The sequence below is a fragment of the Budorcas taxicolor genome, chromosome 2, assembly GCF_023091745.1.
Source record: "Budorcas taxicolor isolate Tak-1 chromosome 2, Takin1.1, whole genome shotgun sequence".
Taxonomy (NCBI): Eukaryota; Metazoa; Chordata; class Mammalia; order Artiodactyla; family Bovidae; genus Budorcas; species Budorcas taxicolor.
In genome coordinates this window covers 4,625,682-4,649,637 of record NC_068911.1, presented here as the reverse complement: position 1 = coordinate 4,649,637, position 23,956 = coordinate 4,625,682, and the positions used below count along the sequence as shown (strand labels likewise).

At 55.4% G+C, this 23,956-nt stretch overlaps 1 protein-coding gene across 1 annotated transcript; it reads right to left on the bottom strand.

Annotated features, from left to right (window-relative positions):
- Positions 1-303: 303 nt before the first annotated feature.
- On the bottom strand, positions 304-23,956 carry DAGLB (diacylglycerol lipase beta). The gene is made up of 15 exons (XM_052635807.1): positions 23,831-23,956; positions 21,789-21,940; positions 16,343-16,514; positions 14,955-15,213; positions 14,158-14,280; positions 12,677-12,804; positions 11,340-11,466; positions 10,185-10,268; positions 9,664-9,741; positions 6,558-6,638; positions 6,345-6,472; positions 3,830-3,898; positions 3,673-3,745; positions 3,037-3,278; positions 304-2,924 (listed from the first exon to the last, which is right to left on the bottom strand). Exons 1-15 carry the CDS (start codon positions 23,923-23,925, stop codon positions 2,726-2,728), a joined length of 2,010 nt encoding a protein of 669 aa, XP_052491767.1. The 5' UTR covers positions 23,926-23,956; the 3' UTR covers positions 304-2,725.

Here is a 23,956-nt window from a genome sequence, read left to right as displayed (position 1 = left end):
GGAGCCAGCAGACAAGGGCTGTTGAGGGATGTTCGGTTTCGGAGCTGGTGCAGGCGGGCAAGACTCGGGTGACGTCCACACGGGGATGCGGGTGGTGGCGTCTCGGGCCAGAGCTCTGGGCTGAAGATGCTGGTGGTGAAACCAGCTTGCAGCTGGGTAAGGTGGACACTGACGGACTGTCAGATCCTTCCTGGAGCCTGAACTTAGATGGACACTATCAACAGTGCATGTTAGAAGTGATTTTTAAAATTTTCTTTATTCTTTTTTTAATCAAAGATAAATAATGTAGTTTGAAGACCACATCTAAAGGTTTGCTACAAAAACAGTATAGTCTTTCCTTTTCACACCCTCCCCAGAGGGGTCTATTTTGAGTTCTTTTAAGTAATTCTTGTTACTTCAGACTCCACAGTATGTCTACATCATATGCTTCTCTCTCACCAGGTGACTAGTTTATCATAAAAGGTTGTAACTTGGGAACAGCCAGATGGAAGAGGCCTTAGAGGGGCAGGTGCGGGGAAAGGGCAGAGTATGTGCCCTCCCCACAGCTCCACAGGCTCACGGACGGGAGTGCTCCAGAACCAGCCCCTTGGGGTCTTCTGGAGGCTTCAGTTCACTCCCTGGCCGCTGCTGATTGATGGCACCTCCATCTCTCCCCTCCCCAAGGCTCAGGTTAACCCGCGTGCTCTTATTCCTTGTATTTTTGGCTCTAGCCATCACCCGTGACATTCCCACCCTCAACACACCTTTCCCACTCCTTCGACACAGTCCTGCTGGCTGGCGCTGGTACCTGGTGTCTTCGTTGCCCCGGCCACGGAGACGCGCAGCCGTGTGGTGACAGAACCTGCCTTTGCTGCAGTCTGTGGCTTCTTAGGGATGGTAGTTGGTTTGCCCCGTTTCCTGTGTACCTGATAATCTAACGATCTCTCCATCGGTTATCTGGATCTCTCCAGAAGCTCCATCAGTTTTCATTGCCCTAGAGGCATGGAGCCCTCTGACCACCGCTTCTCTTCCTATTCTTTTATTTTCTGTATCTTGACTAAGGAGTCATTCCTAATTTACTTTCTCATCTTGATGGATTTTCTAGGAGCTTCTTGAGAGATATGTAGGTTGTCTATATTTTTTGAGCTCTTATATCTTTAAAAAAAACTTCACTGTACCTGGATACTTTCTGGTTGAATCTACAATTCCAGGATGAAAGTAACATCTCTTTGGCTTTCTTAAACTCATTTATTTGGCTGTGCCGGGTTAGCTGTAGACTGCAGGACATCCTCCTTGCAGCGTGGAACTCTTAGTTGCGGCCTGTGTGAACTAGTTCCCTCACCAGGGATTGAGCCTGGGCCCTGCACCGGGAGCACGGGGTCTTAGCTTAGCTGCTGGATCACTAGGGAAGCCCATCTTCTGACTCTTTTAAAGCACACCCCCCTCCCCCTGGTCACCTCTGGCCTTCGCTCTGGAGGGCGAGGTACTGTGTGTGTCTCCGTGTCTCACGGGGTCTGCCTGTGTCTTTGCGTCTGGGTGGGCCTCTATCTCCTGACCCTGTGCTTGGGGGGCTCCTCTGTCTGGAAGCCCATCTCTCCTCGTTCAGGCGTTCCATCTTTCGTGCTCTTCCTGTCCAGGAGGTGTTTTTCACTTTCCAGCTTGTGGATCAGTTTTGTGGTTGCAGCATTTTTCCTGTTCCCAGGCTGTAGCCAGGAGGGTTTGAAGCTTCGCCCAGGTTGGTTTCCCTCGGTCCTTTGTTCCCCAGGCGGCTGGGCAGTCCCCAGCTCGAGCTTGGACAGTGAAAGCTGTCAGCGGATCTGACACCGAGCACGCAGGTGGCTCAGGCCCAGGATCGCTTTCCTTCCTGCCACTGGGAGTGTGCAGAGATTACACTTAGAAATGAAAGTTATGTGGCATTTTAGTCGAAGTTTTCCACGTGAGTTTTCACATGTTTTCAAAAGCCAGAGTGGTATGCCTCTGACAGCTGCCTGGCCTGAGGGTGCGGGCATCCCTGGAGGTCTGCAGGTTCTGGGAGCCGAGTGGGAGGCGCTGAGGAGCGCTGACCCAGGGCCCCCGACCGCGCAACGGGCCAGCGAGCTTCTCCTGCTGTCCCTCTGGCCGGCCCCCACCGTCCGCTCCGCCCCAGGCAGAGGTGGTCTTTGTAGACAGGTTGGTTCCGTCTTTCCCACTTCACCCAGAAGTCCCTTTACCTCCGGCCATCTCCTTGTTCTGTCCCCTGTCCTTGTGGGTGTGTGCTTTCTTAAGAAGTCCGCTTACTGCCACTTCATGGAGTTTGCATCGGGGGTGGGGGTACAGTCAGATGCCCACGCCATGTAGAGCTCCAAGAAAACTGGAGGCTTTATTTGTGGTGTTGATAGTGGACAGAAAAACACGTTCAAAACGTGACTGGTAAAACTACCCACAGGCTGATCTACCCAGTCGTAAGGCAGGACCCAGTCTCCGAAAAGGTGGCCCAAAGGGCAGGCGCTTACAGATCCATTAGGGTCTTAAACCTGATTCCCAGAATCGGCAGGCCTATGGGCAAGGGTGTCCTGCAGCTCTCTGCACACCTGCCCATTACCTCAGCGCTCTCCTAGCTCCTGAGTCTGCAAATACTGTGAGCAAAAGTACTTCTCAAATTAGTCATGGAGGAGACCCTCGACCTCTGATCGATAGGAATCCACCTACTGGCCTCGTAGGAACCCCAGCGGAGTCCACAGTCCCAAGCAGCTCCCAGTCTCCCTGGTCATGCCTGGTCCACACTGGAGCCTCCCTGGGCTGGGCAGGAAACACAGGCAGTCCTGTCGGACACCACGTGGTCCAGGACTCTCATCAGGATATCTGGCATGTGGTCTGTGAGCATCTTGGGGCCGATGAGTATTCTGCTGAATTCTGACTCGTGGGCCCACCTCATGGTGTATCGGGCAGCAGGGGAGCAGGAGCAGCTGGAGGAGGAGAGGCGACCCCATGAGCGCCGCCTCACACGCCAGCCACCCCACAGGCCGCCTCTTGCCACAGGCGGTTGACGACCGCAGGGGTGGGGGTGCCCACACTCACCTCCCCGAGGCGCCTTCTTCCTCCAGGTGGATGATCCTGCCAGGAGGGTAGAGCGGCGGGTACTTGGTGGGTGACTCGAGCGGGGACTCGCTGGAGAAGCTGTAGGTCGGGGACCCGTGCACCAGCAGGCTGTGCTCCCCGAGGAGGGGCTGCGTCAGGTCGCCCCCGTCCAGGTCGGTGGGAAGGTCCTCGGGGCTCCCTCCAAACAGCTCGTACCAGCACCCGCGCAGCAGGATCTTGTACTGTGGGGAGATGGGGGGCGGCCCGCGTGACTCCAGAGACCCCCTGGGACTTGGGAGGACAGCCCAGAGCACAGCAGGACCAGCGCCTCTTAAACTCTGGCAGCCGAGCTGTGGGACTAAAGGCATCAGAATGCTGTCAGGACAGGACTAAAGATGACAGAGAGCAAATGACTCAGCCAAACAGGGATGGTTCTGTCGAAAATTTAATCTGTGCTTGCTTTGCCATCTGCCTTCCGGGCATGTCTGTGGTCTGTGAGGGGAGTGGAGGAGTTTCTAGCAGCATCAAGAGCCCTGGGCTGGAAGGCTCTGAATTAGCAACATCCTCTGGAGGCCAGCAACATCCTCTGGAAGCCCCGGACAGCCGGGTGGGGAGGCCCCAGGGCCCCTGAGTTACCTTGGGCTTGTTGCAGTGGGCGATCACTCGCAGGATCCTCCTCTTCAGGTCTTCCAAGTTGGTCACACTCAACCTGTTGAGCAGAAGGCCAGACTGAGGCTTGGCACTTGGCCTTCCCTGCCAGCCCAAGCCCAGCTGGGGCGGCCAGCACGCTCACCTGGGAATCACGTCCTTGCCCAGGACAAGGGACACGATGAAGGTCTTGGAGTATTCATAAAGGGATTTGCTGAAATAAAAAAGGTGCTTCAGGGAGGCTTCCAAGAGAAACTGAGTTAACTGCCAAGCCAGGGAGCGGTCAGTGTCCCCAGAACTCAACTCTGTTCTCCATCCTCTAAAGGAGGAGAAAAACGAGAGACTGCAGTTACAGCAACTTGCTGAGAGTCCTAGGTGTCAGCACTGGGCAGATAAATAAGGTCTTTAACCCAGCGTGGTGTCAACAGTCAGGAGCCGGGGAAGGGTGGACGCGGACCCTCCTACGGGCAGGAATGGCACTGCGCGTCAGCAACAGGGAAGGATGGGCTCTTGGTGAGACCGTGCTGAGATGCTGCGCTTGCTGCGAGGGGAGGAAATGAAACTGAATCACACTATACACAAAACCACCGAATTGAGCAGATCACAGACCTAAATAAAGGTGAAAGGCCAGACTAGAAGGCTTTTAAAAGATAGGACAGGAGGCGAGCCCTACATGCTTAGCACAGATTTCTTAAATGAGAAAGACCCCAAAATCACAAAGGAATGACAGCTCAGTATTAAGAACATAAGCTGAAGACAAAGTAAACAGACGCCAGTGTGCGAGACTGCATTTATAACACACACTCGCAACCGACGAGCAGCCGATGCACTGGATCCGTGCACAATGCAAAAATAAGGTACATCGAGAAATGGACAAAAGGAACTTCACGAGAGTGGAGACGATAAGTATATGGAAAGACGCAGCTTCGTCATGGAAGGGTCAACTAAACAATGGAACGCCATTGTGCACCCATCAGGCTGGGAAAAAGGCTTACATCTGACACTGAAGTGTTGGTGAGGATGTGGAGAGTGGTGCACACTGGTGAGGGTGTGAACAGGAGCAGCCGCTACACAGAGCTGGCACATACTCCAGGGCCCAGCACGGCCCAGTGTCCGTCGCCAGCAGAACAGACGGATGGTTTGTGATGCATGATGAAACGTAACGAGCATTTACACATTTTACAGGCATCAAGTATGTGAAATAAAAGAAGTAACAAAAAAGTGTAATTCCATTCCTCTAAATTTCAAAATCATGCAAATTCAAACGATTATATAGAGACACGTATACAGGTGCTAAAGCTGTTTTTTAAAGCATGGGAAAGGACTTCCCTGGTGGTCCAGGGGCTAAGACTCCACGCTCCCAATGTGAGGGGCCCAGGTTCAATCCCTGGTCAGCAAACTAGATCCCACGTGCCACAGCTAACACCCAGTGCAGCCAAATAAATGAATACATTTTAAAAAAACCCAGGAAATAATGAGCACTGCCCAGGATGTGGAGGAAAGGGTATGACTGCATGACGTTGGCGGGCATCTAAGTTGGTGCAGCCACTACGGAAAGCAGTTTGGAGGTTTCTCAAAAACTGACCCAGCAATTCTACCTCAAGGTATTTATCCAAAGAAAACAAGGACACTTGAAAGATACCTGCATTCACTGTAGCATTGTTTATAGTAGCTGAGACATGGGAACAACCAAATTACCCCCTAATGGATGACTGCATAAAACAGATAAGCTGTGTGTGTGTGCGCGTGCGCGTGTACAAAATGGAATACTATTCAGCCAAAAAAAAGTGAAACCCTTCACTGATGTACAGCAGAAACCAGCACAGCACTGTAAAGCAATTATCCTCCCATTAAAAATTAACAAAAGCAAAAAATCGCTGCTTTTGTTCAAAATCAACAGGCCTGTTACTGTAAGCAACTTTCGTGTGTATTTAAAACCAGTAATGCTTATCATAAACATGTGGCACTTTGTCTTAACCTAAAACAAGAACAAAATCTTGCCATTTGTGGACAACATGTTTGGACCTTGAGGACAGTATGCTCCGTGAAATAAGTCAGAGAGAGAAAGACAAACACTGTATGATCTCACTTATGTGTGAAAACTGGAAACACGAACCAAGCTCAGGCATACACAGGAGACTGCTGCTTGTCAGGCTGAGAGGCACAGCAGAGGGAGGGAGCTGAGAGGTGGGTGAGATGGGCGAAATGAGGTACTGCTGGCTATAAAATTTAACCAAGTCCCTGGGAGGGAAGGCGCAGCCCGGCTACTACAGTTAACAATACCATCCTGCATATTTGAAAGCTGCTAAGAAAGTAAATCTTAAGTTCTCCTTACAGGGAAGAAAAGATTCTGTAACTATTTACGAGGACAGATGTTAACCAGACTGACTGTGGTCAGTTCACAATACATAAACATCTGATTGTGTTGCACACCCATACATAACTAATATCATGTATGCCAGTTACAGCTCAGTTTTGAAAATGGGTCTCACACTGCACCATCTAGGAGATTAAAGCTGTGGTCCAAGAGGCCCATGAAAGGCTGGCCCGTCTTTTTTCAACCAACAATGCTTTGACACAAACTCCTCCTGAGGATGAGAAATTGTAACTAAATTGCAGACAAAGTATCAGTTTGACCGTTTATCAAGGAAAAGGAGTACCTGAGCAGCCCCCTGGGCGGGGAGAAGGCGTAGCACCTGACCTGTGGGTACGAGCTCTTGAGCATGAGAGCCAGCAGTGCCGCGGCACCCGCACCCAGGCTGTGCCCCACGACGACCAGCCGGTACTCCTGGGGGCGAGAGCAGAGTGGGTAACGGCCGAGAGAGCAGACAGCAGGGAAGGCCCAAGGAAGGAAGGAAGAACTGAAACCTCACAGGGGCGACGCTGAACGCTTGACTCAGAATCCCGTCGTTGACGAGTCGGCGGTAGACGTATCTGGCGGCCTGAGAGATGCCCTGAAAGTGCAGACACGGAGCTGCTGGCTGTCGGGCGTGGCAGGACTACACGGGCCCCACTCTGTGACTCTCCCCCCAGACAGGACGGGCCACCCTGGGACCAGCAGCCTCATCGACCACCCACTGCTGTGTTCCTGGCAGCTGGTGCGGAGCCTGGAGCGAAGCAGGGGCTCAAGAGGTATTTCCATCAACCAAGAGGTGACCTCATGAACACCTTTCCGTGTCAGTGGATGTCTATGGCTTTTCCTGGAGCTGCACAGCATTTTGCTGTATGGACGTCCCACAATTTACTGTCGCCAAGTTCCCAGGGTTGGTCAGGTTTAGATTATAAATGACTGATCTTTTAAGATGATGGCAAAAAAAATTCTGAAATCACAGACAGTGACGAAGCAGCCACTATTCCGGCAAAAGCTGCGCTGAAACCACTGGAAGGGAGTTCTAGGGAGGTCAGTCTTTCATTTCCAAAAATAAAGTACAACTTCCTAACAAATACAGCTGTTCACGAAACAGACTTCTTGAAAATTAAGTAGTTCCAATCGAGGAAGGACAACCTTGTAAACCAAAAACGTTTTCGGGATGCTTCCTACCTGAGAGCACAGGGCTCCAGGCCCGGCAGGCTGATCTCCGACAGGGTGAAGCGGGGGAAATACCACACGAGATGGGACTCTTCTGCTGGGGCCTAAACCTACTGCAAATTCCCGAGTCCGTGACTCTGTAGCCCTGTGAGCACAACGCGGACCCTGGCATCACCTATGAGAAGCCAGGCGGTCTGGGCCACCGGACCCTGCCTGCCTCCCTTTCCTCCCCTGCCTGCCATGCGGTGAGGTCAACTTCCGCCAGCGAGGCACCCACCAGCTGTCTGTCCAGGGCAGCCAGAGTCACATGGCGTCTGGACCACAACTTGGCTGGCGGTGGGTCTCCCTGGCACAGGTGTTATGGGTGACACGCCAAGAGGGTGTTCAGCCACACAGCCTGGACAGCGTCAGAGCCAGAACCCGGTGCCCAGGCCAAGAGCAGGGAACCTCAGGTCTCACCCTCAGCCCCTGAGCAGCTGTGCTCCCGGCCGGAGGGCACGAGCTATCGCTGGGTGAAAAGGTGGAGGCGGCCTCGGCTGAGAGCCGGTGAGGCCTCAGTGTCACAGCACAAAGCCTGGGTCTGTGGCTCAAACACTTGGAAGAACAGAGGCAAGACACCAAGCCTGCCGGGCTCTGAGGGCAGTTGGCTAGTTGATGGGTCTCTATAATAAATATTAAATTTCTTGTTTTCCTTCACGCACATTTAGTAATAATCAAACTGGACTTTCCTGTGAACTTCAGGGGCAAAAAGACAACTAAGGGTTAAAGGGAGAGAATTCGCATTTCCAGGACCGCCAAGCTCCTAACTGGCGGCAGAACCAAAAGCCTCCGCCACCTGGGTCTTCTCTGGAGTGTCCCAGCACACGCACAAGCCCCCCCCAGAAACCTCAAAACAACAGTAAGAACAACAGAAAACGCTGGGAGGCAAAAGGCTGTCCAGACAGGACCCTGGGGCTCAACTACCAGCAGCCGCACTCTGGCAGTAACATACTTTTATAAAAACTAAGCGTTCTATTTAAAAAATGGTTACTACAGGAGCAATTCATTTTGGTTAAAAATCACACACCAGCATAGAAGAACAGCGCGAGCCCAGCGCCCTCCACCGGTTCCTCAGGGGTGCCCTTTCGGGAACCACTCGGGGCCATGCAGTCCCTCCATCTGCAGCCTCGTCAGTCATCAGGCAAAAGCAGCGAAACCACAGTGACACCACCTCGCCCCACGAGGGCGGCTCCATCAAAAAAGTCTCGGCGAGGACGTGGGGAGACGGGAACCCACGTTAGTTTGCTGGCGGGGATGTGACATGGTGCAGCTGTGCTAGACGACAGCTTCCTCGAAACCTTCAGTGGAGAAACAGCAGGAGGCCCAGCCACCCGGCCTCCGGGCAGACCCCCCAGCACAGAGAGCAGGGACTCAAGCCGCTAGCTGCACGGCCGCGTTCACAGCCGTGTCCCTCACGACAGCCAAAGGGAATTGCGACACGCTACCGCGTGGGTGAAGCTCGAGGATCCTGTGCTCAGTGAAGTAAGACGGTCACGAAGGACAAATATAATTCCACTTACGTGAGGAACGTAAAGCGAGCAGATTTGCAGACAGTAAAATGGTGGTTCCAGGGGCTGGCGGCTCCCATGTCCCACCCCACCCCAGAGCGCACAGTCACAGTGAAACAAGAAGTGGGTATTGTGACATCGCAAACTGTGGAAGGAGCTGCAGGAAGTGGTGAGGCTGGCGGGGCGGTGGTCTGCCTCTTGGGAGGGGCTGTCTTCCTCTCAGGAGGGTTGGCGGGAGTCTGCCTCTCAGGAGGGTTGGGGGGGTCTTCCTCTCAGGAGGGTTGGGGGGTCTTCCTCTCAGGAGGGTTGGGGGGGTCTTCCTCTCAGGAGAGTTGGCGGGAGTCTGCCTCTCAGGAGGGTTGGGGGGTCTTCCTCTCAGGAGGGTTGGGGGGTCTTCCTCTCAGGAGGGTTGGGGGGTCTTCCTCTCAGGAGGGTTGGGGGGGTCTTCCTCTCAGGAGGGTTGGGGGGAGTCTGCCTCTCAGGAGGGTTGGGGGGGTCTTCCTCTCAGGAGGGTTGGCGGGAGTCTGCCTCTCAGGAGGGTTGGGGGGTCTTCCTCTCGGGAGGGGCTGTGGGGGGCCTGCCTGCACTGCGCTGCCCTGATGCTTTCTTCACCCCGAGCAAGGACTGCCTCAGTTACAGGGGAAGAAGCACTCAGATGCCCACTCTGACGCTTGTTCCAGTAAGTGTGTGGCTGCTGGCAAGTCACTCAGTCGCTGTGAACCTGCTTCTTTGTCTTAAAAATCAAAAGGAACCCCCTGGGGCTTCAGGGAGGTGGCTCGGCACGGCACTGGGCACCAGCAGCCTCGGCTGCACGGAAGCGTTCAGAGAGACTTGGAGGGGAAACCGCCCCACGCCTTGAGTGCCCGCGACGGGAGGCTCCAGACCACACGCCCCCGGCCCTACCTTGTGTGCCCAGCAGTCCTGCACCTCACACTCGAGGTCGAGGGGCTCACTCTCCGCAGACAGGTCCGTGAGGATGTCCTGAAACAGCGTGCGGGGAGAGGCCGTCGGCCGGGGCGTGGCGTGCCAGGCGGCAGGACGCGCCTGAGGGACCCGCGGGCGGTCGAGCCTGGGGGCGACACGGGGTCGGCAAGCGGACACCCAGAGCGCGGGGTGACTTTCGACTGCATGACTTCACTTAGGATTCTTTCCGGCTTTGGGCGCAGAAAATTCAAGGGGAGGGTCACCTGGTCAGGGGCCTGGGGAGTCCAGCGGGCACTCCCCTGGAGCGGCGGCTCCAGCCTGCCGGTGTTAACTTTCCACATTTCTCGGTGAGAAGGAAAAGGCTTCACCTGCTTTTCCAAGGGCCCGCTTCACACCCTGGGCGCGCCTCCCTGGGGCGAGTGCTGTCTCGGAGGCTTCCCATCTCCCGGCTCTGGGCCCCGCCCGCGCCCCTCTCCCCGGCGGGCGGGCGGGCTCCATACCTGCAGAGACATGGTCCCTCTGACGGCCACCACCACCGACTCCTTCCTGTGGTCCAGGGCCACCAAGAAGGGGAGCTCATACACCTGGGGGCGGAGAGGACGGGCGTCAGCACAGCCGGCCCCTCGTCCGCCTGAGTGCCCGCTCCTCCCGCTGGCGCGGGGACAGGCAGACGCCCGCAGGCGGTTGGCGCTGGGGACACCAGGGGATGGGGCCTGTGCCCGGGGAGCAGGCGTGCATTGGAGCCCGGTGACCTCACCTCCCCAGATTCCCCCGAGAGGGACTCTACGTGTGGCAGTGTGGAGGCGTCTTGAAAGAGCCCCCAGAGCAGACAGAGCCTTCTGTGGAAGATCGCCGTCTTTAAGCCCATCGGCCCTTTCATCGGTGATCACTGAGCAGTGGTGATCAGGGAGCGGTGGTCACCACCAGGGCTCCGGGCGCCACGCCGAGCTGGGCAGCAGACTCACCGGTGACGTGAGAACACGCCCCCGGGCGCTCTGACCTCAGCAGCATGGTGTGAGATGTTCCCACGCCCCAGGTGAGTCTACGGTGCAGGGGTGTGGGAGCCCACGGGCTCAAGCGCAGTACACAGGGGTCCCCCAAACTGTCTGTGTGCTGCCATTGCGGGGGCTCCTCCTGAGCTGGGCTCCCACAGCATGGCTGTGGCTTGGGCTCCAGAGATGTGAACGCTCCCCAGGAGAGTCTCCTGAACAGCAGACATGAGCCGCTGTGCTCCCCGAGGGTCTGGGCTCTCGGCGCCGCTGCAGAACAGGCAGGGAGCCATGAAGCAGCACGGGACAGCCCCTGGCACCACATGGACCGGCCCCTGTGGGCTCGCTAACCTGCCTGGCGAGTGGGAGGCCCGCTGCCCGGCATGAACAGCACGGAGCCAGAACCAGAGACGTGAGTGACTAAGCCCCGGCGCCCGTGTGGGGCTCCCGCCAAGTGCAGCTCACGGTTCTTCAGTAGAAGCTGTCTGCCCCATCACGCCAACCCTGGGTGGGTGCCACGGGCGCCCGTGAACCTGACGAAGCAGCACGTGAGATTCAGGGGTGGGCGCGTGTCTGTGTCCGTGTCTCCGACATTTTCCCAGGGGACTCGTGTGGAACCTGCACCAGAACCTCAGAGGACCCAGAGGACAGCGCGGGCCGCTCTACCTTGTCGTGGAAGCTGACGTGGATGAAGTCTCGGTGCTGCAGCCCCGTCGTCTGCAGGATGGAGCTGAAGTGGCAGTTGAGCTGATCGCCTCCGACCAAGTCGTAGTCGGCGGTGCTACGTCTGCAGCTGGAATGGGGGCAGAGGCGTCACGGCCGCGCCTGGGAGACCCAGCCCGCCGGCCCATCCCCAGCAAACGCGAGGACTCTGCGGACAGTATTCACACTCCTTCTGGCTAACCTCTAACGGCATTCTGAAGACATTTACTCATTTATTTGGCTGCACTGGGCCTTAGCTGTCATGAGGGACCTTTCGCTGGGATGCACGGACTCTGGCTGTGGCACTGGGGCCTGGCTGCCCCACAGCACGTGGGATCCTAGTTCCCTCACCAGGGATTGAACTTGCATCCCACACATCGAAAGGCAGATTCTCAACCTCTGGACCAGCAGGGAAGTCCCTTTAACGGCCTTTAAACGGTATTTATTGTGTACGCTTCTTACTAGAGTCTGGAACCACGGTAATACTTCCCGTGTTCAAAAAATAAACCAACAAGGATGGAAAGAGACCCTAACCTCATCAGAAACGGACAAGCCAGCATCATCGCCTGATACGAGGTACTGAGAAGGACACACGCTCTGCACGGAGCATTCCTGCCAAAAACGTGTAACCTGAACCGTTCGTGAAGAAACCATGAGACAGAGGCAGAGTGAACGCCATCTTACGACACACGGGACTGTCCTTTTCAAAATGTCGGTATCACGAAAGATACGAAAAAACGACTGAGGAGTTGCTCTAAACTGGAGGAGGCTAAGGAGACGTGACAGCCCAGTGCAGCACACGCTCCTGGATCCCGGTGCAGCACACACTCCTGGATCCCGGTGCAGCACACGCTCCTGGATCGAGAGAAACCGTGCTACAGAGGGGACTACTGGGACAGTTAGGAAGACTGCAGCAGCTGATGGTGAACTTCCTGGATCTCACACTTGTCCGGGAATTTACGTCAGAGAGAGACCTCGTTCTTAAGAAACACAAGCTGAAGTAACTGGGGGGGCAGGGGGCATGATGTCCAGAACCCAGCCTCTGATGGTTTTCTTCGTGGGGGAGGGGGGTGCATATGTTTATGGAGAGGCAGTGACACAGCACACGGGACGAGAGCGAGCTGCAACCGGGGCTCTAGATACAGCACGCGGGCGTGTCAGGACTGCGCGTGCGGTTTCTGAGATATTTCACAATAGGAAGAAGCTTTTAGCAAAGGGGAACGTGATTATCTTTAGAAAATAAAGGGCGGACACCGCACCAAGCGACCTCGGCAGGGAGGTGGAGACCTCGCACGACCTACCAGTCGCCACCGACCCGGCAGAGCCCCGTGAAGGGGTTCCTGTAGATGTAGAGGGGCCACCCGTAGGCGGCGGCTGCAAACTGCATGTAGTGGTGGCAGTTCTCCAACTCTGCGTCCAGATCGGCCTCCTGCGGGCAGAGCAACAGCCTCCTGTTAGGGAAGCCCGTACGGAGAGGGCCGGCGCCCTGTCCGCCCTGGACTCTCGTTTCATGGTGGAGCCTGTATGGAGAGGGCCGGCGCCCGGTCCGCCCTGGACTCTCGTTTCACAGTGGAGCGTGGCTGGGTTACACTGCTGTGTCAGTCTCAGGTGTATAGCAAAGTGACTCCGTTACACGCACGCACACACACACACACACACACACACACACACACACACACTACTCTTTTTCAGATTCCTTCCCCACATCGGGTGTTACAGGACTTTGAGGCGAGCCCCCTGTGCTACACAGGAGGGCCTCGCTGATTGATCTCTGGCAGAACATGCTACGATCTTAAACCTGAACTCAAATTCCCGATTCTTCCCTTTCTTTCTTCAGGGAATAGACACCTTGGAGGACTTCTATTGGAAAAACTGATCCCTGAATACAGACAGACGGAACCCCCTCATTTTTTGGCTGTGCTATGTGGGCCTCCCTGGTGGTGCAGAGGTTAAAGCGTCTGCCTGCAATGTGGGAGACCAGGGTTCAGTCCCTGTGTCGGGAAGATCCCCTGGAGAAGGAAATGGCAACCCACTCCAGTACTCTTGCCTGGAGAATCCCATGGACGGAGTAGCTTGGTGGGCTACAGTCCATGGGTCGCAAAGAGTGGGACACGACTGAGCGACTTCACTCACTTTGATGTGGTATGTGGGATTCTAGTTCCCCAACGAGGACTGAACCCACGGCACCTGCGCTGGGAGGACGGAGTGTTACCTGCTGGACCGCCAGGAAGTCCAGACCCCTCACCTAGAAGGATGCACGAGTTAGCAGCAAGCATCCCTAGTGACTCTGCAACTCCACAGCCTGCTGGATGCACACGTGCAGCAACAGGGGCTGCTGGGAGCCAGGGGCTCGAACGAGCGGCTCAGACAGACAAATGAGCCTCGGGCAATTTTCTCTTTCAAAAGCACAGAAATCTGTGGCGGGAAAGCAACCACCAGAGCTGAACTGCTCCCCAGGCTCAGAAAAGAGTGCATGCGCTCTGGCAGAACCTGGTTCCATCCGAGAAGGAAGTTTTGATGTGCAGACAACAGCCAATTTCCTAAAAGAGAATGCTTGGGGGTAAGGAAACACGACGGGCGGTGGACTGGCCAGGAGCCGGCTCCCACCACCTCAAGGCCAGGGGATGCGGAGGGGCCTCGCCTGACAGGTGCCAAACCACAACCGGCAGATCCACACATCAAGATGCCCATCAACAGTTCCCGAAACTGGTTTTTTTTTTTTTAAATTTACAAATAGGTATAAATGTCAAAAGGGCACAACCCAACAGAAACGTGGGCTTACCTGGAAGGGCCCGGGGGAGTGGGTGACTACCTCGGTGGGCTCCGGGGGGCTCCGTGCGTGGTCCTGCTGCTGATGGAGGAGGGCGAGGCCGGCCGCGATGTCGCTGGGCACCAGGTCCGTGTCCTGGACGGGAAACCACTGTGGCTCAGTGCCCACCCGGCGGCAGTGGCCACAAGTCCCCGAGGGCCTGGGTGTACGCAGCTCACACGCGCACACACACGCACACACATAGTCACAGGTGAACGGGTGTTTTTGGAAATCCTTCCCTCTCAGGACGCCTGCACATGAACCTGGTGTTTCTTCCTCTCCTGCCCTCAGACTAAGCCCACTCGAGGACATAATCATATCACTGATTCCGATTCTCAGATGTCACTTAAGTGACTCAGCTATTTTTAATCTATGACACATGCCCATCAAGCGGGCAAACGTGCCCTGTTTGTAGTAACAAACGATGCTAGTCCCGTTTACACCCTTGCTGCTCGAGATGCTGAGGTCTTGTTGAGAAGGGCCCACGGCAGAGGCTGACGAGCTTGGGCTCACACTCGCCAGGCAGGGCCAATCTAAAAAGACCCCCAGACTCGGAAAGCCCCAGAGTCAGTCTGCGGGGCCTGATCTGACCCTCTCCTCCCAGGGTGGGGACAGGGAGCCCCCCACCCGCCCCCCACCCCCAGAGGACTTGCCCTCGGGAGCTACGTTCTGTCGACAGGGAGATGGGCTTGGGACGCGGAGAACTCATCTGCCCCAAAGAAGCGTTCACACAACAGGAGGAGGAGACGGAGCAGACCCCAGTGGCTTACTGAAAAGTAGGTTGAGAAAAGTTCTGCCGTACTCGAAAAGGCGACGCGAGTGTGGTCGTCCCGGCCGACGCAGCAGCACAGCAGCCTGACTCGCGTCTCCCACACGCTGGTCGCCGCCGTCTTGAGGCCACTCAGCAGCTGGTTGGACTCGCGGCTGTCTAGGGGCTGGGGGCCCAGGGGGGCGCCTGGGGCCGCCTTGCCCCCCAGAGGGTCGAAGACGATGAGGATGGTGAGCATGGTGGAGGCGATGATGAGCCAGCTGCAGGGCGGTGGGGGGGCGGGCTGAAACCCAGGTCCTGCAGCCCCTCAGCTACGTGGGGCTGGGGCACCCTCCCGGGGGAGCACCTCCTGCCTCGGGACAGCTGGGGCTCCAACTACTGAGAAAGATGGGGAGCTGCCTGGGGCGGGCAACTCAGTTCCTCGAGAAAGTTCCTTTTGAGCCCACAGGCAACCGAGGCCTGGCGAAGACGGAGCCCCCAGAGCCACGAAAGGAAAAGGGGGCTGCATGGTTGACAGAGCCGCGGCCAGGTTCAAAAGCCCCTGCCCTTGACCGGGGTTATTCCCCGGGGCCCCAGGGCTCTGCTCAGCAAAACCAGACCAAGCTTCTTGCACTCGGGCCATGCTTGAATGGCTTTCATCCACGCACTGCACTCAGTCGTTGCAGTCGTGTCCAACTCTTTGGGACTCCACGGATTGCGGCCCACTGGGCTCCTCTGTTAATGGGATTCTCCAGGCAAGAATACTGGAGTGGGTTGCCATTTCCTCCTCCAGGGGATCTTCCCAATCCAGGGATCAAACCTGTGTCTCTTGAGTTTCCTACATTGGCAGGCAGATTCTTTACCACTAGCGCCACCTGGGAACCCCTTTCATCCGTACGTTTCAATGCTTCCAGGCTGCCCGCGATGCACAGGGCGCCGTGGGTGCAGGAGCGTGTGTGCTCCAGGAAGGTGACCCGGGAAGGGCCGCCTGCGGCCTCGGGTGCAAGGCTCGGGACTGTGCCGGGAGCCCCCACCCTGATTCACAGCCCGTGGGGCAGGACTGGATCGTCTGTACGATTTTCAGCTGGAAAAGGCAAAAGCCTCACTCCAGGGGATTGTGCTCTGCAGCAGTTCCGCTGCAGAAGAGACCGTGCGTCTTCTTGGCCCGCTTGTCGCTGGTGCCCTGCTCTGGTCTCAGGCTTCTTCCCTCTTGTGAGGGGCCGGAGGGCATGCAGAAAAGCGGGAGCTGGCAAGGAAGGGAACTACAGCCGGAAGTGTGTGCTGGGCCATGAACTGTTCCCCCCGCGTGTCTAACTACTTCCGGAAGCCTGCACACCACCAGGGCACCTGCAGGGACCGCACCTCGAGCGCACCTTGGACAAGAGCCCGCAGGAGGAGACGGGACCTCACCTGACCACAACGGTCGCGATGATGCCATTGCCCACAGTCCGGTTACACTGAACGCCGTCCGCGATCCAGGCGGCCCCCAGGGACGCCCAGACCATCTCTGGCAGGAAGAGCGCCAGGCGCACATAGAGCAGCTTGGACATGGATTTCCGCGGTCCCGGGTTACAGATGGTCCCTGGAATACAGAGCACATCCACGCTGCAGGCTGGCTTCCAGGGGATGGGGCGGCTTCTTTCGGCAGAAACACAGCAGCCGCAGCACAGGTATGCAGGCTGCTCCCTACCAGCGGCGTTTCTACTCGTAATGGGGAACCACTGCTCGCCTCTGAGAGCGAGAGGCAAAGCGAGGGATGGGAGGCGTGACAAAAGCCTCAGAATTATTTCTTAGACTCACTGGGGCTTAAAAACACTTCTGGGAGGACTTCCCTGGTGTCCAGTGGTTAAGAATCTGCCTTTCAATATCGGGGACATGGGTTCGATCCCTGGTCAGGGAACTAAGACCCCACATGCCCAGGAGCAAGTAAGCTCACATACCGCAAGAAAAGATTGTGCTTTCAGCAACCAAGACCCAACACAGCCAAAAATAAATAAATATTGAAAAAAAAATACACTTCTGGGTTTTCTAACTACACTGACCATAAAATCATGTTCCACATCGGATACTTCTGAGAGCAAAATGAGGCTCTATTAACAATTATGCCAGGACAAGCAACGTGAAACAGAGCTGTCACAGGCGAGCAGGGCTAGGCGGTCACCCAGGTCTCACAGCCAGGAAAGTCCAGGACCACCTGTCACACCGCCCACCTGAAACACCTCCATCCTCTGGACGACTGCAACGCAGTCACCACCCCACTTCACAGATGAGGAAGCGGAGGCTCACAGAGCTCAGCAAGCACTTTCTAAAGCCAGGTCTGCACGACCCAGGCTCTCTGCCTCGCCAGCGAGCGCCCCGTGGGCATCACTCTTGGGAAGCAAACAAGTGTGACCTGGAGACCACTTGTGGATGCCCACCACCGAGACACAACATTTAAAACTGCGTTTGTAATATAAACCCAAGTATCATTAACTCTTAATGTAAAACATCAGCTTTCCCCCTTCAGAAGTTGTGATAAGCACCAATTTCAACATCAAAACCACCATACGATTCAAACAAAAGCAGTAACTGAAAAAAAAAACAACCCTAAGATCTGAAAAATAATTTGATAAGAAAACAGCTTTTAAATTCCCAAAGCTACCTTCCACTAGAATGAATCACTGAGGGTCACGTTTTAGAACACTGGACACCATCAGGCCTCACTGAGGCCACAAAGTCAGAAAGTCCTAAGATAATTGACATGGCTGCCTCTCTCCCTGAGGGGCAAGGAATGAAGGTCTGCAGAAATCTGCCCTGTCTCTGGAGAGAATTATCCTATAACAACAGCCAACCACCAGAGAGAAACAGGAAGGAGGATCTGCTCACAGCCCGGCCCAGAGGCCGAGGATCCCGAGGAAGGGGCTGCTCGGATGCTGCGCGCCCGGACCCAGGACCCCAGCCCCTGGCACTGCCTGAGTGCAGAGACGGAGGCGAGGAGGCAGGAGACACGAGTTCCCGCAAGGTGTCCAGAAAAAACAGGAGACGCGGAAAAAGCCTCTTATGTGCATGCTTGCCTAGGAAAACATCTTGCTTTTATGTCAACCTTTATTTTCCCCTCGGGGCAGTCAGCCGCCAGCTGGACCTGTAGTGGGCTGTAGTGGGCATCATGAAGCCAATGCCCAGAATGGATGGTGTGACTGCATCCCCGAACGCAATGGCCTCGATGCGGTCTCAGGAGGTAACCCCGCTGCCCCTCCCGAGGCAGGGCCACGGACGCGCAAGCCGCAGAGGGCAGGCCTGGGTCCCAGAGGGCGAGAGGAAGACTTCCTCAAGCTCAAGCCAGATGTGGCCAAGGGCAGACCTTGACCTTGAGGGCCTTCTGTCAAAACATGGTATTCATGAGGGTGGAGGTTGTTTAGTCTCTACGCCATGTCCAACTTTTTTGTGACCCCATGGACTGTCGCCACCAGGCTCCCCTGTCCGTGGGATTCTCCAGGAAGAACACTGGAGTGGGTTGTCATTTCCTTCTCCAGGGGATCTTCCCGACCCAGGGATTGAACCCGCAGCTCCTGCACTGGCAGCTTCCTTATCACTGAGCCACCTGGGAAGCTCATGAGGGTGGATCTTCCCTAATTAAACCGCCCACATGGTTGAAACTAGAGGGTTTCATCAGGGAGCTTTTCAAATCAAAACTAGAAACCTTATAGTTTCTACTAAGGTAATGAGCTGAAATTACACCCCCACGTTGCTAAGAGAAATTCTGACTTCATCCAGATGGCTCATCTAACTGAAAGCCTTCAGTCGTCATGTCTGTTGGCAGGATGGTTACTCCACTTATCTGACTTGAATCATCCCCATTTCCCTTTTTTTTTTCCCCCCTTAACTTTACGGTATTGGTCACTGAAATTTATGTAACACTGTTAATAAAGCATACAATGTTATTTATTGGCAATTAAACTAACATGTTTTTATAAAATCTCATCTTTGGTTCAGCTGTGGTATCTTTATCTACAAGCATCAGAAACTCGAACTCAGGCTGGTTTAAAAACCAGCAGGACCTGTCCTGACTCAGAGGACTGGAAAAGCAGGGCAGGGCTGGCACGGGCGCCCTCCTAGCCCCGAGGGGAGGTGGCAGCTCATTCCTGCATCTCCCCAAGGACAACACCACGCTGCTTCTGGATCTTTCCCAGGCGAGCAGGGGAGGATGTCCTGGAACTTCCCAGGGAACTCCCCGAATTTCACAGGCCCGATCCAGGTCGCACGTCCAGTCCTGAACCAACCACCAACCCCCGAGGATCATTCCAGTGTGGGGCAGAGGGTGGGCGTCTGACACTATGTGAGGAGTCAGTTGGGGGCGGTCCTGAGTAAAACTGGTTCTGTTTGGAGGAGGCTGCCAGTGGGAAAAGCGATCCACCCGTAACACCCCGCACCCAGCAGAAGCTTGCCGAGCCCTAACAGATGAGCTGGGTCCAGTTTGGCCAGGGCACGAGGTCATCCATCCCTCATGCGGTGTGAACGTGCCCTGACACCACCAAACATCTCTGAAGGAAAACGTTTAAGGGGGGAAAAAAAAAAAAAAAAAAGAAAAGCGTATCCTTAACCCACTGCGGGGCTTCCCTGTGGCTCAGCTGGTAAAGAATCTGCCTGCAATGAGGGAAACCTGGGTTCGATCCCTGGGTTGGAAGATCCCCTGGAGGAGGGAAAGGCCACCCACTCCAGTCTTGTGGCCTGGAGAAGTGCATGGACTGTGGTCCATGGGGTCGCAGTGAGCCGGACACAACTGGGAAACCTTCACCTTCACTCACCCACCGTTACAGCCACCGCCCCGGCGCACTGAGCAGACTGCCGCGAGCAGACAGGACAGCCAGATGGCACAGCCTGTTCCACAAGGACACAGCCTGCACGCTCCATCTTTCAGAAGATCCGACCGCACTCAGAACCTCCAAGCACGGAAGCCACGTCGCACACGTCCCAGCTCCCACCTCTCCTTCAGCCTCAGCACTGGTGCCAATCTGCACCAGGGGTCCAACTGGGGCCGCCTTCAATCCAGACCCCAGGTGCCCATGTTCTCAGAGCTAAGTGAAAATACACAGAGCGCTCCAGTCTACACGTTACTGCAGGACACGCCACGTGCCGTGCTTCCAGCTCATCTGGACCCTACAGTCTTGTTCTCCTGAAACACTCCACCGCTACCATTTCTCTCTGTATCTCCCACCATCTTTTAAGTTTCAGTCTATGGTTCGAAAACGTCGAGACCTAGATTCCGTCACTGGGTGTATTGGCTACTTTCTCCCTCCCAGTTCTATCACCATCATCCACGCTTGTTGGCATTTCTCCTACACTCAGGCAGTGAACACACCCTAAAGCACGCCAGATGGCAGCCTGCCAGGCAGCCCTGCCTCTGACTGATAAGCTCTTATTTACTGATGCATTTCTTTAGCAGCCAGCAGAGTGCTCAGCTCATCCTGCAAACCACAGTAAGAGACAGGGAGGCTTTGGAACGTTTTCAGGCATTCTCAGCTAAGTGACTGTCTGCAGAAAACGGTATCAGAAGAAGTTATTAAGAAGAGATGTAACTCTGGGGACTTCCCTAGTGGCCCAGGGGTAAAGAATCCACAGGCCAGTGCAGGAGACACAGGTTCCATCCCGGGTCTGGGAAGCCCCCGCAAGCCACAGAGCAACGAACCCACGCCCCACGACCGCTGCGCCTGTGCTCTGGGGCCCAGGAAACGCAACGACCGAGCCACGCGCTGCAGCTACTGAAGCCCGCGAGCCCATGCTCTGCAGCGAGAGAAGCCCCCGCGACGAGAAGCCCGTGCACCGCAACTCGAGTTGTGGTGACACGAGAAAAGCCCGCACAGCGGCAAAGACCCCGCAAAGCCGCAAAAAATACACTGTCGCACACAGGAAAGAGCAGAGATGTAACGCTTACAGCTCATTAATAAAAGGACAAAGAACCCGATTTAAAATCGGGCAAAGGATCAGAACAGACGTTTCTCCAAAAATGATATGCAAATGGCTACCAAGCATATGAAAAGAGGCTCAACATCATTAGTCATCAAGGAAAAGGGACTCCAGACCACAGCGAGGTACCACTTCACATCCACCAGGACGGCTGTCCTCAAACGGCCAGATAATAAGTGTTGAGGAAGATGCAGAGAAACGAACCCTCGGGAAGTGCTGGCGGGAAAGAAAAATGGGGCAGCTGCTTGGAAAACAGGCTGCCAGTCCCTCAGAAAGTTAAACAGTTACCGTATGATCTAGCAGTCACCCCCCCAGGTACACATCCAAGAGAGATAAAACATAATGGGTATGTCAAGACAAGATGCGACTGTTCAAAGCAGCACTGTTTGTAACAGCCAAAACGTGGAGACAACCCAAACGCCTACCAGCTGGCGAACGGTTGGGTAAACCGTGGTATATCCATTCAGTGCAGCGTCATTCAGCCATAAAAGGAGTGAAGGGGACTTCCTGGTGGCCCAGTGGCTAAGACTCCGCGCTCCCACTGCAGGGGGCTCTGGGTTCCATCCCTGGTCAGGGAACTAGATCCCACATGGGACAACTAAGGCTCTTAGAGTGCCACAACTGAGACCCAGCACAGCCAAATTACACAAATATTTTTAAAAAGAAAGTGAAAGTCGCTCAGTCATGTCCGACTCTTTGCGACCCCATGGACTGTACTGTCCCTGGAATTCTCCAGGCTAGAATACTGGAGTGGGTAGCTTTTCCCTTCTCCAGGGGATCTTCCCAACCCAGGGATGGAACCCAGGTCCTCCCGCATTGCAGGCGGATTCTTTACCAGCTGAGCCACCAGGGAAAGCTCTGCTTTAAAAAAAAAAGAAAGAAAAAGTGTCCAATAGAAAAGCCTCATCCTTACCTTTCATGCTGACACACACGATGGCCGACACGGTGCCTATGATAACCGCCAGGAGGACAAGGAGCACAATCAGGTAGCTGCTGAGCAGGACACCCCCCGGGCAGTCCAGCTTCCCTCTGTGCATGAGGTACAGCATCAGGATGCCAACCCACCTGTCGAGACACGGGCAGGCTCAGAAATGGAACCCAGGGAGCCACTTTGCAAAACATGATGGAAGAAAGTAAAAGGAGTTAGTATTTTCCCAAACAGGGCCAGGTTCACTTTGGAATCTCAGTTGGTCAGGAATATGCCTGCAACGCAGGAGACCGGGGTTCAATTTCTGGGTGCGAAAGATCCCCTGGAGAAGGAAATGGCAACCCACTCCAGTATTCTTGCCGGGAGAATCCCACGGACAGAGGAGCCTGGCGGGCTACAGTCCACAGGGTCGCAGAAGCCGGACACGACTGAGAGACTAAACCACCACCAGTAAAAGATTTACTAAATCAACTAAAGAGTACAGCTCTTTTTCCTTTTTTAAATGAATTTCATACTTTGCTGACGGCATTGTTTTTACTCTATGCCTGCTGTAATACATTTGTTACTTCATTTATCTGGCTTTGCCAAAAATTCTGGCATGTAGGATCTTTGCTCCCCAACCAGGGACTGAACCTCTGAGCCTACAAGGGAAGCTTGCAGGCTTAACACCTGGCTCACCAGGGAAGTCCCTGTAACACAGTTAAAGCCATAAGCAAGCAATTTCAATGCAAACTCCTGGGAAAAGCCCCCATTGCGACTCTGAGCTAAAACAACAAAGTATATGCTTGTTCAGTTATCAGCACAAGTTTTACTTCTGTGTATTAACATGTAATTGACAAAAACACATCCTAAGGGGCTGTGTGTAATCCAAAAACAAGAGGTTGGGAAACAAGCTAGGAAAGAGTCTCCGTGGTGACCACGATCAACTTGAAAGGACCAGGACTGTGGGCTCCTGGGTGTATTTTGCAATTCCGTGCAGAGCAATGAAAGATAGCAGCAATCAAGCCAAGACCACGGTGACTCACCACTGGAGTTATTTCAGAATCAGGAAGACAGCATCATTGGGCAAGAACCTAGTTTTAGGGGGTTCAAGGCCAGAAGGGGAACTGGACTAGATAACTGTGTGCTTTCGTCAGTTTTGTAACATTATGACTCCTTGTCGAGAAAAAAAAAACGAAATGATCTCGATAAGATGGGCTCTGAAAACTACAAACGGACTAAGCAGCAGCTCATAATATTTCACGTTAAGTTTCTTTCCCCTAAAGAATCTAAATACTTTTTTTTTTTAAATGTATCAGATATCTTGATATATATTTTGGCTGCGCTGGGTCTTCCCAGCTGCGTGGGCTTTCTCTAGTTACAGCTAGAGCGGGCTTGTCACTGCGATGGCTTCTCGAAGGCGGAGCACTGGGCTCCAGGGCGTACAGCCTTTAGGAGACGCAGCTTCTGGGCTCAAGAGTTGTGGTGCCTGGGCTCAGTTGCTCCGGACATGTGCGATCTTTCACGACCAGGGACTGAACCCGCTGTCTCCTGCATTACTCTTTGCGCAGACCCTTTGGGGACAGACTTCAGGCGCCCGATTCCACAGACTGGAGAGTAAGTACCAGTCCCCCGCGGTCCTGGGATTCAGCCGCGCCCGGCTCAGGAACCGCGCACGAAGGGTACTGTTGCCAACCTCGCGTCCCGCAAACACGGGATGCCGTGCGTTTCCGTGCAGGGCGCTGGAGAGCTGCAGGCGGCAGCGCCCGGCTCCGGGGGAGGACATCCCGCGGCCACCGCCTCGGCGGCCAGCGCGCCCCGGCGGCTCCGGGCAGGGCGCCCCAGCCCCACAGCGCCGGCGTCCTGGCGGCGGGCCCGCCCCGTGACCCTGGGCACGGCCCGCCCGCCTGTAAACCGGGACAACAGCGGCACCCACGTCCCCGGGCGGCGGAGGAGGCCAGGGACGCGAGCGCGGGGCAGACGACACCCTCCCCGCCCGCGGCCGGCCCGGGCCCGCTCCCTGCCGCGCGCCGAGCCCGCGTCCTCACCACAGCACTCGCACCAGCAGCTCGAAGACCCCCGGGAAGACCAAGTCGTCGCTGGCGATGGCCCAGCGCCGGCCGAACAGCACCATCCCCGGCATGGCGGACGGAATCCCAGCGGCCGGCGCCGCC